This window comes from Zonotrichia albicollis, chromosome Z, assembly GCF_047830755.1.
Source record: "Zonotrichia albicollis isolate bZonAlb1 chromosome Z, bZonAlb1.hap1, whole genome shotgun sequence".
NCBI lineage: Eukaryota > Metazoa > Chordata > Aves > Passeriformes > Passerellidae > Zonotrichia > Zonotrichia albicollis.
In genome coordinates this window covers 32824798-32839565 of record NC_133860.1, presented here as the reverse complement: position 1 = coordinate 32839565, position 14768 = coordinate 32824798, and the positions used below count along the sequence as shown (strand labels likewise).

Below are 14768 nucleotides of genomic sequence, written 5' to 3'. Positions count from 1 at the left end.
GCTATTTGCCCAGACTCTTGGTATATGACCTAATTGGTGGCCAGAGAATCAAAATGGGATGCAAGAACTGTATTTCTGTTGAGCTTTGTTCATTTTGTGTGTTATTTTATTCAAGTTTTACTGTTCATTAAACGTTATTTTATTCAGTATTCACTGAAAACAGCTAATAACTGAGACAAAGATATAATTTCTTGGATATGTTCTACATAGACTCAGAATTTAACTCCTTTTACATTAAAGAGACACATCTGTTTTCTAGTGTGACAAATGAATGTGGCAAAACTATTGGTTTTCCTACTATTTCATTAGTACTAATTTTTCTGTTGTATTCAACAGAGTAGAGTCTAGGCTGTAGTAACAAAGTGACTGACTACTGCCTAATTATTCAATCTCAGGATGCTCATACATCTTCTATTTAATTTGTGTTTCTTAATACAAGGAATATTTTAGCACTGCTAGAACCAAATCATTCTGTTGAACAAGTTCTAGCATATGCATGTACACATATGAATACAAGATCTACAAGAGCACTGGAAATACAGATTAATTTCACTACAATATGCAGTTAAAAGTTTTCAACAACTTTAGCATTACTCTTCCAGCCTTGTAAACACCAAGTCACAGAAGAATTCGGTTTCAAAATAAGTTACAAGATGAGAGTGGCTCACAAGGATAACCATATCCCCTCTTCCACCTCTTCTTGCTTCTTCTGAAATGCAAATAAAAGGTAATAAGGTGATGTCCAGCTTTAAAAGCAAAAAAATTCAAAAGATGGCAAAGATGAAAAATCTGTCAAAATATGATTTAATAATCTGTAACAGAAAATAAGTACTTTTCAATTAAATGTTATGCATCAATTTCCACAGTACAGTTTAAATACAACTTGCTTGGAAATAATAATTTTATGCTTTGTAACATTAATTAACAGAAAACACCTGTAATATGCTAAATTAATTTCAATTGGTTGTAATTAATCATACTTAAACTTAGGAAATACATTGCAGCAACCTAAAAAAAGGTAAGATAGCACTCTATATTAAAATGAGATTTAACAGGTGTCTAGAGAACTTCTTCTAATGCTGAAAGAGCTGAAAACCACATCAAACCCTGAGACAATTTTCCATGCTAATGTGATATAATTTTTGCCCACTAAAAGAACATGAATTTACAACATTACAGAAACTATTCCCAAACTTTAATGAAATCTACAAATGAAGTTTCTAATTTTCTGTCATTTTGTTTCAGGTCCTATAATAATTTAATAAAGAAAAAAAAGATTTTTGCATTTAGCATGTGGGCCTACATGCACTGAATACTGTAAGAAAACACTATTCAGTCTGACATTTAACCTAACACTTAAAGAAATAAAGATAAAATAATAATTTAGATACATTATATGTATGAACATAAAAAAACTTATAAATGGATGCTATATGAGAGCTCAAAAAACCTCAGGAAATATGATATTAGAGTTTTCAATTTGATGACAACATATAATGACGTTAGAAATACGCACTCCATGTACAGTGTATTTACAATAACACTAAAGGAACTCAATAGCTGTACTTCAAACTAGTTTCACTTTAACTCAACTGGAAGTATAAACTCTCATAGCTAGACAGGGTAACGTACAACACTAACTTTGGATAATGTATATTTGAATTCAATATAGAAGAGTATTTCTTTTTGTAGGTCTGTCTTTGCATTGTAGTCTTTTCAGACATATGTGTACATCACCCAAGGCCACAACAGGGAAACATGACACTTTCCAGGTGATATAAAAGCTGTATTAAAATATATATATGTACATATGTATTTTAACATTAAAGAACAGTACATTTAGAAGTCATTTAGGAAAATGTATGTCTACTGACTTGTTCAATCTTACTTACACAGTGACTCAGGATCTCTACAAATTTCCCAATCCCAACTTATGCAACTAGACTAGCAATACAATCATATCTGTGAGAATAAAGTACTATTTTTTTCCTTAATTTTTAAATCCAAGATTATACTGTTACTTCTCAAATTCAGAAAGAAGTTTAAGAAGTAACTGATTAATTTTTTTACTTGCATGTAATTATTATTGCTACATCTATATACAAAGCATAAGAGAAAAAAGCCCTAAAGAGCTGTTAAAGTGGTTTTTTCCAACAGTCTGTTAAACTTCAGCTGTTTCAACTTGTACATATCATCACAAATGTACAATTTATAAATATAAATTCCAAAGATTTCTTAGGTAGTTCATATAGCTTCAGGGATACAAAAAAGATAAATACAATGTGAACTGTCTGGTACATAGTATAGGAACATTTTTTTCCTGGAGATTCAAAAGCGATATGAAAACCAATGAAAGGCATGCTTCTGCTGTGATGCATTCCCCCAAGAAGTCTTACAAAAATTATACTATTGAATAATATAAACATAAGTGTCAGGTTGCATCTAGAGTAACAGACCACACATTATGGAAAAAGTTACAAGAAAAGATTGCCAAATTTCTGATCTGCTACTGATTAGCAGAAGAATGTTATGCATTTGTTTCCAGTTGTAATCTAACTTTCATGCATATTCAAAAGCTAGAGTGTATGTGCATAGTAACAATAATCTTCCATGATATATCTTTACACAGTATCTTGGGCACCAATGAAGAAAATTTCAGGAAGCTGGCAAATTCCATATAATTTCACTACACAGAAAATATAGCTAAACTTCAAAAAGAATAAACTCATTATTAATTACAGCTCACATTGGTCTTTGACTAAAATATAACAATAATAAACAAGGTACTCATCATTTTACATTGCTGAACACTTTGAATGCCATATTCATTTGCATACTTGTATTTTACTATGTTCCACTTTTGAAAGCGTATAAAGGACTGCTGCTTTGTAGTTCACATTTATACGGCTTTCCTAGAAGAACGCAGAATACCATACTGAATGCCTATTGTGCAGAAATAACCCTGAAGGCTGTATCATAGTATTCAGTAGAAAACTCTTACCAATTTTTCATCAACTGTGATGAGTTGCGTGTCTTGAGTTTGGTTCTGCGCCAGCCGCCATGTGGAAGTGCTCAGTGACCTGCAGTGCAAGACTTGAAGTTAAAAAATGATTCATGCAATGAGAAAATAGAGGCAGACAAATCTTACATAAACAAGTTACTTTAACAATATCCGTCTTGTAAAAAAAATTGAAGAGGGAGAGATGAGGGCACAAAAATCCTTTTTCTCCCCAATTAGTTCTGTCTGCTGAGTTTTTGGCAGACTCCCACTTAGCAGTTCACAACAGGCTGCACTTTATGTCAGCCTACAGGCTCTCTGTCACAGAGAGACTGCCAGTGGCAAGGACTGTACTGCTCTATATGAATGTACAGTAGCTGATTTGTCACGAACAGACAGAAAAATACAAGGCTGCTGCAAGCATTCTGGAACTCTGGTCCTTAAACTGATGGCATCAGAGGAAAAAATCCTAAATCTATTTGCAATGGTAAAGCTCCAATTCTACACGTCAATAACAGGACATTAACAAATTCAAAAAAACCCAAACCAATAAAAAAAAAAGACTAAACAAACTCTAAGCTGATACTGCAAACATAGTTTTCAGGTTGTGAGTGGGCAAAACAACTATTTTGCTTAATTTCTAAATAATTTTGGGTCAGCTTATTCATTTCCAAGAAATACAATTTATCTTCTTGCATAATTGCTAAATCTGTAAGATACATATGGAAACAGAGAACACAATTCCACATCACTGAATTAACTAGATTTGCACTTTGCTTACATTATGCCACTAATGACAGGATTAGGCCCTTTGAGTACAAATCATCTTTTGGCGAAATAATGCAACAGCAGGTGAACAAGCCAAGACACTTAATTCTCTGACCTCATGATAGAATACCAGGTTGGAAGAGAACCTCAAGGACCATCTGTTTCAACCTTTCTTGGCAAAAGCATGGTCTAGACAAGATGGCCTAACACCCAGTCCAGCTGAATCTTTGAATTGTCCAACTCTGAGGAACCCACCACTACCCAGGGGAGATTGTTCCAATAGCTGACTGACTTACCTACACTGTGAAAAATTTTCCCCGTGTCTGACCAAAATCTCAACAGGAGTAACTTCTACCATTAGCTTCTTTTACATGTGACTCGCTGTAAAAAGGAGTGTGCACCTTCTCTGTTACCACCTTTTAAAATACTGGAACACGGTGATGGTCTTGAGTCTTTGCTCAAGACTAAACCAATCCAATTCTTTCAGCCTTTCCTCATGTGCCAGGCTTCCTTGTCCTTTGATGACCTTTGTGGCCTTTCTTTGGATCCTCTCCAGCCTGTCCATGTAGTATTGCAGGTATGGCCTGAGAAGTGCTGAGAAAAGCGGGATCACAACTTCTTCATCTCTGCTGGTTATGCTTTTGTTGATGCAACCCAGCAAACTGTTTCCTCTCTTTGCTCAGAAGCAACTGTCTACAAAGACTGAGACTGTTTTCCTCAGGACCCCCAGTCCCTCACCCCGAAGTTAGTCCCCAGCCAGGTAAACCCCAGACTATGCTGCAGTTCTGGATTACGATTTCCCAGGTTGAACAGCAACTTGCTCTTGATGAACTTCATAAGGATCTTGTTAACCCACTTGTCTAGCCTGTTTAGATCTTCCTACAGAATGAATTTCCTTTCCAAAGTGTCCACTTCCCCACTCAGTTAGGTATCACCAGCAAACTTTTATCAGGGTTTGCCAGGATCCCACCACGGATCACTTATGAAGAAATCAAACAGCACTGGGCCCAAAGCTGATCCCTGGGGACCCCACTTGCAACAGGCTGCCAATGTGAAAAGGAGCGAGGCACCACCACCCTCTGAGTGCTGCCTGTCAGCCAGTTCCCACCCACTGCATGGACACTTCACCAGACTGTGGTGCACCAGCTGTTCTGGGAGGAGGCTTTACAAAGCACATCAAAACCCTCGGAGAAATCCAGGCAGACAACAGTGTGCTCCATATTTGATTAAGGCCATTTTAAAGAAATGAGGAACAAAAATGCAGGAATTCAGTTTTCTCTACAAAAACCTCCTGAAACTAAATAACTGCAACAAAGTTCAGTTAAATATCTAATATAAATCAATACTTTCAACACAGATTACATTCTATTTAATTATCTTCCCTCTGCCTTTATCAACTTCAAAAACATCTCCAAAGCACAAAGTTTATATACTCACCTAACTCTGTGGCATGGACAGACAGATCTATTCCTATTTAAAGTGACAAAATCTGTCAGGAAAGTTACTTTATTTCAGAACACAAAAGTTTTCCAGTGCAAGGAAGCCAAATTATTTCATAAAAACTCAAGGTAACTACTTTGCTAGCTCAAAATCTCTGTACCAGAATGCTTCTGGCTCAATACAGCTAGTATTTTTCAAGTTGACATGTAAAAGAATACATAATAAAAACAGAATAGAGAGATACTAGAGCACTAGGAGAACAGGCTGTTACTTGGTCCTTATTCAAATACACACCAAGAGAGATGTTATCCTAAGAGCATGCTGAACAGCAGCATTACACGTGTGTTCCAGACTTAAGTAGCTAAAGCCAGAAAATATTCAACCTTAAATAAGGAAAAAAAAACCAACATTGCAACAGGAAAATTATTTTCTTCTCCACTACAGTAGCTTTACTATCAAAGTAATATTCTGCAGGTATTCCTGGAATTTCATGTGATACAGTGTTCACTACATTACTTAACATCTGTCCATAAGAAAGACATAGGATTATGCAATTTAATTATTTTGTTCTCTCATCTAGACTATGAATCAAGAAGTTCTCTGAAGCTTGTTCTGTGGAAATGTCTAATCAATATGTAAACATTCAGGTATGTAAAGGTTGTAAAAAGGCTGATCAAAAGGATAATTTTTCTTGTAATATAAATTCAGTTATGAACAAAATCTAGCACAATTTAGTCTGAACATGGTTGAGAGAGGCTAGTTTTGTTTTAAACTGGAAAAGCATTTATCAGCTTTAAAAAGTACAAATGCCATGTCCTTGAAAATTATTTCCACTCAGCATTACATCGTTAGACATAGTTTTTACTAACACCATGATAAAGAGCAGGGTAAAAACCCCACCAGATTAAACGTGGACAGAATCTCCTTCTGAGATGCTCCAACATTTTACACAGAGGGAGCTGGCTTTTAGCATGAGATGACTCTGTCAACTGGGAAAACTTCCAAGGCATCGTACCTTATAGCTCTCCATGATATTCTGGCTATTCCTCAAAAGCATAAGGACAGCTTACTAACCTAAGTGAACTTCTCCTCTTCATCATTTTTCAAAGACATTTCTGTTGACTACAAAATTCTAGAAAACACACAACTGTTACTGGAATTTACAACCTTGTACACTTCTTAAATGAGCTGCCATCTGTCTGTCCCTAGACTGCAATGAGTTGGACAGAACACACTTTCTCTAAGAACTTCCTAATTGAAGAGTGGTTGAAAACTGGCTTTTGGACTAGGAAAGTGAATCTCAAGCCAGGGGAGGAGAGACCTCCAGGTGAAAATACATAAAACACCAGTTATGCGTTAAAGATAACTGGCTTACGATATTTCTATTTGCTGCATCTCTCACAGAAAGTAATCTGAAGTTTGGAAAAACCAGCAACTCTAAAATATCATGTGAACTTAAATACTGCTATTTGAAAGTTAATAGGAAGTGTAGCTTGATTCCCAGAATGCCTGTTCAATTTTCAGCAGGCTTCATTGCAAGTGTGTAGGTAATATCAGGCACTAATCTGAGGACAGAACCAGGAAATGCACCTCTTTCACACCAGGCTCTCTTCTCAAACTCTGCCAATGGCAACTTTATAATATCTATTTTGCCTTTAAGTTAAATGAATTTGCAATCTAAACCACTTAACACTTGAGTTAAGCCTTTTATTTCATCCTCAACAGTACAGTAACTCTCACAAAATTACCTATTAATATTTGTCCATATCCACCTTGACTTTTAGGTAGTTTTTCTGATGGATAATCTTGCAGAAGTCTAGAATACACATTTGCAAACAGAATCACACAATCACTGGGTTGGAAGTGACCTTCAAGCTCATTGAGTACAACTCAGCCCTATCTGCAACTACAACCTCCACTGCAACTACAATTCCATTCTCACAAGATCCTACTGCTTTTTCCTATCACTAACCTCTGGAAAGGAAATCTGCTTTCTTCCTTTCTCTCTGTGCGTAATATGGGTATACATTACCCATTTGCTTCTTTTTGACTGCTTATGCTTTTTTTCCCCTGTTGAAATATCTTGGGATGAGAGGAAGTTCTACTTCTACCCTGTTCCAAGTCTAATCAAACTCTGATTTAGAATTATTGTACACAAAATACTTAGAATAATTACAAATAGACTGCTAAAATAATTCAGAATTTCAGAAACTATAGAGAAAGCTTTACATGTAGCTAGCAACCATAAATCTTGCTATCTTACAGGCTCATTAATGACCAATTCAGAACACATACCAAATGAACTTCCTTCATGGTTACTATCTAATAAACAAAGTGTGACACAGTTCCAAGCTGGCCAGAGCTCTGTTGTGAATATGCCCAAATGCTTTCCTTATAGTGAGCTTGTCAGTGATGAACAAACAGGTGTTCAAATGTAAAAAGCTAGGTTTATTGTAAAAGCCCACCTTTTAAAACAAAAACTCTTCAAAATGATGTAAAACAAAAATTAAGGTTTACTAAAAAAGTCACCTCTCTCCTTTATGATTATCCATATACTTTCCAACAGTAAAGCAGCTCCTTTATCTTTTGAGTCCACCATCTAAATGTCATTTCATTCATAATGGCAAAAGGATTTTCTCCCTATTCTATGCCATTGTGTTGGGAATCTCAATTCCTCAATCTTGATCTATATAATCTTATACCATTATTTTACACTACTGTAAGTTAAGATTATCTGTAGTTTATGATAATTTCATTATACTAATTTCTACAGTTCATTTAAACTGTAACATTGTTAACCAAAATTTTGTCTTTACCACCTATCTGATTACTTCAGCATAGGCTTTGTTATATATGTATATATGCTACAAAACAATATACTTTAATGATATTTCAGGGTCTTAGTGTTAGGAATTTTAAAAAGGCCAAAGTAACTTTTCCTTCCCCTGTGAACAGTTCTTCAGTGAGGCATAGTAGAACTGGACATTGCATCTAGAAATAATTATGGCCACCATTTGTTATTTTAGAGTATCACAATAAATGTAAAATGTTTTTACACGGTATAGAGAAGACAGGAACAGATATTTGGCAAAGACTAAACTACATGATCTTATTAAATACTTGTAACTCTTATATCAGCTCAGTAACACAGAATGAATAAATGAGGACTACCAGAAAAAATATGTCTTTGAAGAATTCAAAACTTTCTGCAGGTACCATGTGTCCAGAAGAAACAAATGCTGTGATCAACTAACCATGTCTTCCATGATAAGTGTGTATTCCCTTTCCACCATTATCTGTAGTTACACCAAAGTTACAAATGGTTTCCACATCCCTGATACACAAATGAAGGAGTCCAGTGAGAAGCTACTGAAGTTCTTCAGTCTACTGGAAAACTACAATATTCATAACAGTATCAGGTCTCTCAACCATCTTTTACCACTGTGGGATAAGGACATAGCAGTTCTTTGCTGCAAGGAAGATTCTTAGGTCTTCCCTTCTTAAGTTATAGGCCCCAGCTCTGCTGAAGCCATTAACTTCCGTTGAACAGAAGAAACCAAACAGTAAAAAAATGGTCAGTGGAGGTCTTTTGTGGTATCTGAATTAAGGCATCTGACTTGAACGTATTACTTGGTTATTCTGGGTATATGTATTCAACTGCTAAAACTCAACAAATTTTGCCACCATAAATATTTGCTAAATAACCTACGTTTAACCCCTACATAGTAAGAAGCTGCCATATTTACACGGCATGAATTTGCCTTCCACAGAGAGCAGTGCTCTGATTGGAATGCTTACACAACATCCAGATGTGAAAACTTGTATCTACCTGACACAATTCAGTAGATGGAACTTGAAACCATTGCACAAAAACTTTTCCTTAACCTCTTTATGCAACACATCTGACTGTTTGATCTATTAGCACCCCCTTTTGGTCAGCTGTTGGAGATGTGGTAAAAAAACCCCAGGTATCACCAAACAGGTAATCAGATCATAACGGATAGGCAAAACAGTCTTGAAGAAAGCCCTGTGTACTACATGAGAAATAAAGACAGTCATCAAGAAATAAGTCTAAAGGATGTTTTAAGTATTTTGACACTGAAAAACCAGGGCATCAGTGGATGTGAATATACGTATATGCAGAAGCCATGATGAACAATGCAATAGACTGAATATTATTAATTTTCAGAAAACCAACCTTTTAAATATTATTGCATTTAATATTATTGCATTTCTAATAATACAAGCTTCATAATGTGCAGCCACCATAAAAACATTAAATTCTGAACAAAAAGAACAAAAAGAAACACCACCAGCTAACAACTTCCACAGCACGCAACCTAGTCATACACTGTGATTAAACAGACTAAATACAAATCAGTATGAAGCTCCGGCACATAAAATACAGGAAATAATGATGCAATGTTAAATACAATACAGATCACCCTATTCAACATAATATACTTTTTTTTTAGCCCCAACAAAATGCATTTTTATAAAGACAGCTTGCAAAGTTAAACTTCTGAGAGATTAATTTGAACACAGTGGGATAATATTTCCTTGGTATTAAAGTCACTACTGTAGTTGAAGTGATAATGACTTAACAGAGTCAATGGTATTTTATTTTTACTCGGTTTCACTTACTAGTCTTACTACTTTCCAACACAAGTAAAATATGGAACATAGTGCCAAACACTGCCTATGGCGACATGTAGCTCTATTTTGTAGTATGAACTGCAGGATGAACTTTCGTGTTGGGAGAAAAATTAAGTTCCTCATTAATAAATAATATTTTCATACTCTGATGAAGTCGGCTGATCATACTTTTTCCTTTGCCTAGAAAATGATGTTAAACAGAGTAAATTATGTTTCTAAATGGATGAATGCAGTATTAATTTATCTAAATTACTGAAATTTCTGTAGTAAGTTGCTGAAATTATATAAATTAAAATATAAATAAACAGACACTGTTTTTACTTGCTAATAAGTTCATATGCAATAAATTATTTTTTTCTAGTTGCATGTTTGGAAAACAGGGCAAGAACTGACTATGCTTTCCTGTCAGGCAAAACTTACAAAAAGAAGCAATGGTTATATAAAGGTACTAAATTAACATGGAAATATGCATTTGACTTGTGGTTTGGAACGTTGAAGCTAAATATTAAGTTAATCTGTCTTTACAAATACTAAACTACAGGCCTGTCAGTCTCACTTCAGCGCCTGGTAAAGTTCTGGAGAAGACCATTCTGAGAATTACTGAAAAACACCTGAAGAACAGTCACAGCTAGCACAGCTTCATGAAGGAACAGTTCTGCTTGACAATTTCCTTTTATGACAAGGTAATACACCTAGCCGCTCAAGAGAAGCCAGCTGATGTGATCTTTCTGGATTTCAACAAAGCTTTCAATAATGTCTGTCATAGGATCCTCCTGGACGAAATGTCCAGCTCACAGCTGGACAAACGCCACGGGATGGGGGAGAGCTGGCTCATGGGCTGGGCACAAAGGGTTACAGTGCATGGGTGGTATCAGACTGGGGACCTGTCACTGGGGGGTTCCACAGAACTTCATCTTAGGCCCTAAGACTTTCAACATCTTCATTAACAACCCGGATGCAGGACTGGAAGGGATATCAAGTAAATTTGACAATGATACTAAATTGGGAGGAGCTGTTAAAGGCAGAGAAGCTGCACAGAGGGATCTTGACAATCAGAAGGACTAACAATCACAAACCAGATTAAATTTAACATGGGCAAGTCCTGGATCCTGCACCTGGGATAGGGCAGGATGTACAGACAGACTGGGAAATGAGAGGCTGGGCAGCAGTGCCATGGAAAGGGCCCTGGGGCTCTGGTCCATGGCAAGCTGAACATGAGCCAGCAGTGTCCTGGCAGCCAGGAGGGCCAAGCGTGTCCTGGGGGCATCAGGGACAGCATCAGCAGCCGGGCAAGGGAGGGGATTGTCCTGCTCTGCTCTGCTCTGCACTGGGGCAGCCTCACCTGCCTGTGAGTTGTTGGGTTTGGGGCACTTCTGGGTGCCACAGTATAAGAAAGTCATAAAGCTATTAGAGAATGCCCACAGGAGGGCAAAGGAACTGTTGAAGGCTCTTAAAGGGAAGCTACATGAGAAGCAGTTTGGTCTGTTCAGCCTGAGGGAGAATGAAGAGACCATATCGCAGTGTGCAACTTCGTTCTGAGAGAACATGGAGGACAGGCACTGATCTCTGTGGTGACAGTACTTGAGGGAACAACAAGAAGCTGTGTCATGTGAGGTTTAGGCTGGATGTCAGGAAAAGGTTCCTCACACAGAGGAGGGCTGGGAACTGCCACAGAAGTGGTCACAGCACCAAGTGAGACAGGGCTCAAGAGGTGTTTGGACTAGGCACTCAGGCATGTGGTATGACCCCTCCTGTACAGGGCCAGGAGCTGGACTCACTGATACTTGTGGATCCCTTCCAACCCAGAATACTCTATAATTCTTTGAAATTAGCTACATTTTCAAGTAGTGAATACATCATCACATAGAAAATAATAAAATTTTAGTTATTTTAGATTCTACTTTAATTATCCCACAGGTGAGAAAATGCTGTTGACCTGCTATATTCAAACAAGTATCAGCTGAACCACTGACAATGCAAAGAAATGGTCCTTCCAGAACTACCACAGGATCAGAGCACTATATCCATGCCTGCAGCCTAGCGGATTCCTCAGGACACAAGACAGTTCTGCGAAGACATGAACTACCCACCATCAGTTTTCTTCATTTAATCAGACTTCTTGCAGTCAAGACATAATAAAGAAGGTTAGCTCTGGCCTAGCACCATGCCTGCACTTTCCCTGACTCAAACAGAGCCCATTTGAGCAGCCAGCTAACTGAGGTGCCATGACTGGGTGCACAACAAAGACCAGTCCTTCAGAAGGCTCCACATGAAGCAGACAGTATGTCCAGGCCAGCTCAGCCACTCCTCTGCCACTCCTGCAGAGCTGGTGTCTTTTGAGATTTTGAGTATAAGCTTATGCTTAATGCAAACAGCTTGAGCTGAGGAAAAGTTCAGCCAAAAATCCACAGAGCTAGCCTGAAGGTTCAAGTCAGCGCACTCACAAGCAACAGCTGCACATCCTAAAACAGTTCTCTGCAAGTCTCAGGCTGGTATCAAAACATTTCTTGAAGTGCTTAGATACAAACTGAGTCATTACTTGCAACTAAACTTCTAAAAAATGTCATGTCAGTGCTCCTTGACCCTCACATGCACATGACTCAGAGCACACCAGTGGTCTCTGACATATCACAGAAAACAGATTAGAAACACTTTTGAGAGAGGGGCTTAACATGTTAAGAACAAAATTACTCAAAATTATTTAAACATTTTTGTTTTAGAAATAAAAGAACTCATTATGAAAGGAGACCAGATATACTACAGTTAGAGCAATATAATACCTAATTTGCAAGATGTCCAACAGCTATCAGGTCACAGGAACTCTGAATTACTGCCACCCATACAGTTGCTAATAAAGCATTTCATTACACACTACTCTCCAAACTGGAACACCTAATCTTAGGAATTAACTTCAGTTCACAATCTGAAAGCAGCTGGCTGTGGAGAACCAGAAACTTCTTATAGGCAAGTTATTTGGAAGACATATAATACTAGAAATGTTGCACAGCCCATAACAACTATCAACTAAATTTACATTCTCTAGTTAGAAAGCCTAATAAAGTTAAAAAAAGAAGAGACAAAAGTTGTGGAGGGTGTAAAGACAAAATACCCAGGTGACACATTTGCTTTGTTTGTGCTTTCTAAATGTCAAATTCCCCACACACACATTCAGGCATTCATAGAACTTGACAAAACTAAAAACTGTGCTCTCTTTATAGAAGGAACAACAAAAGTCAAAGGGTTTAATTTCAAAACTGTGAGGAATGAAACTAATGTCCCACATCCCACCTCTGTCTTATTTTGTGCATTTTGAAAAAGAGCCTTTGAATCATGTTAACATTAAACAGAAAAACAGAGTAAAGATTCCTCTGTGTTTGTAAACTGGTTTATGGCACAGCATGGTCCTGTATTTCACCCCTATCCACTCCTACTGATTTAGCCCATCAATATGACTGCATTTACTAGCTAAATTAATTCCTATTCTAATAATCCAAGGCCTGTAAAATACAGTATATATATCAATATATATATATATCTGTATGCATATCTATGTATATACATACATACATACATACATATACATACATATATATATACACATACACACATAAAAGGCAACTTCTTTCTTATTTAATGCTCTCAAATACTTGAACCATAAACTACAACACAAAAAGGAATTCTTTAAAGTGTTACTGGAAAATTACATCTTGGTTTATAATGGTTCGTGAATGTCGAATAAGCTATTTGGCAAGTAAGCCTTAGCTGTTGGGCAGCTATGACAAACTGTATTTAAGAGCTATATATTAATGTTTGTAGTACAAGCCAGTTAGAGAAAGCCAAATGCCTTACAAATGGAACATGATATACAGGTTTCTTTTCAAAACTGTATGCTCTTAGGAGTTCTAGATGAGAATGGGATAATCTAGGTAATATTATTCTGCATGATTTAATTTCACTTGCTTTGTGAACTTCACCTTGTCTCAGCTACCTTTCTCTTCAATTTCCTTTCTGACACTAAGCCTTTGTCCTCAATTCCTCTTTGAACTCTTGCCATTCCTCAGTTATCATGTACCTCAGCTACACTCCATGTCACACACCTTAGTCACACCACTTGATCTGTCAAGCCCACATGGTTCTTATACAGCTCTGAGGAGAAAAATCTCCACGATACTTCAATAAATTTTTGACTACTGAGTTATATTCAGAGAGGATACACCAATGGTGCCACCTTACATGCAAGAACATAGTCTGAGTTTTCAAGTGCTCTAACATCGACAGTCTGAAGACAAACTCTCTCAGACCACGCATCAGGACTCTAAGGGCACCAGCAGGTCTTAATGGCCATGACCAGCCTCATACAGGACCTCCATGAACAGCCCCTGCCTATGGCCCTGGAGCTCCATTTAAAAGCTCAACTTTGGGTCTGGCATCATTAGGTGCACCCACGTCCAGCCCTGGTTCTGGCTCTTGCCCTGGTCAGTAAGGGCACTGTCCCTGCTGGGGTCACCCTCACTTTCCAGCTTGCCTTACCTTTTGGAGTAGACAGCCTTTGATGCTCCTTGACACTTTGCCTGTCATTAATTCCTATCAAATAAAATACAATACTGTTTTTTCCAGTCTATGCAATTAATCTGCACTTGGTTTTCAGCCTCATATTGCAACCAAAGCAAAGGACTTAATTTTTATGCAGTCTCTCTATAATGACTGATTTTAAATCTTACCTTGTTTTAAAATTATACTAACCACACAAGCTTTCAGTTGTGGGTACTGCCTTCTACAATACACATCTGAGATAAAAACAAACGCTGGCTGCAGTGTAAGCAACCTATGTGTCTCCCACAGGAGTTTTGAAAAACAAATTATCACACCAAAACTTTAACTCCTATTCTACACACAAGTGCAAGCA

The 14768-nt window shown here is 37.2% G+C and overlaps 1 protein-coding gene across 1 annotated transcript in view; it reads right to left on the bottom strand.

The window, feature by feature from the left end:
• NDUFS4 (NADH:ubiquinone oxidoreductase subunit S4) overlaps positions 1-14768 on the bottom strand; it is a 47916-nt gene that overhangs the window by 23867 nt on the left and 9281 nt on the right. Inside the window, exon 2 of the mRNA XM_005490663.3 lies at positions 3002-3080. Coding sequence (XP_005490720.1) covers positions 3002-3080 — 79 coding nt within the window. The remainder of the gene's footprint in view (positions 1-3001; positions 3081-14768) is intronic.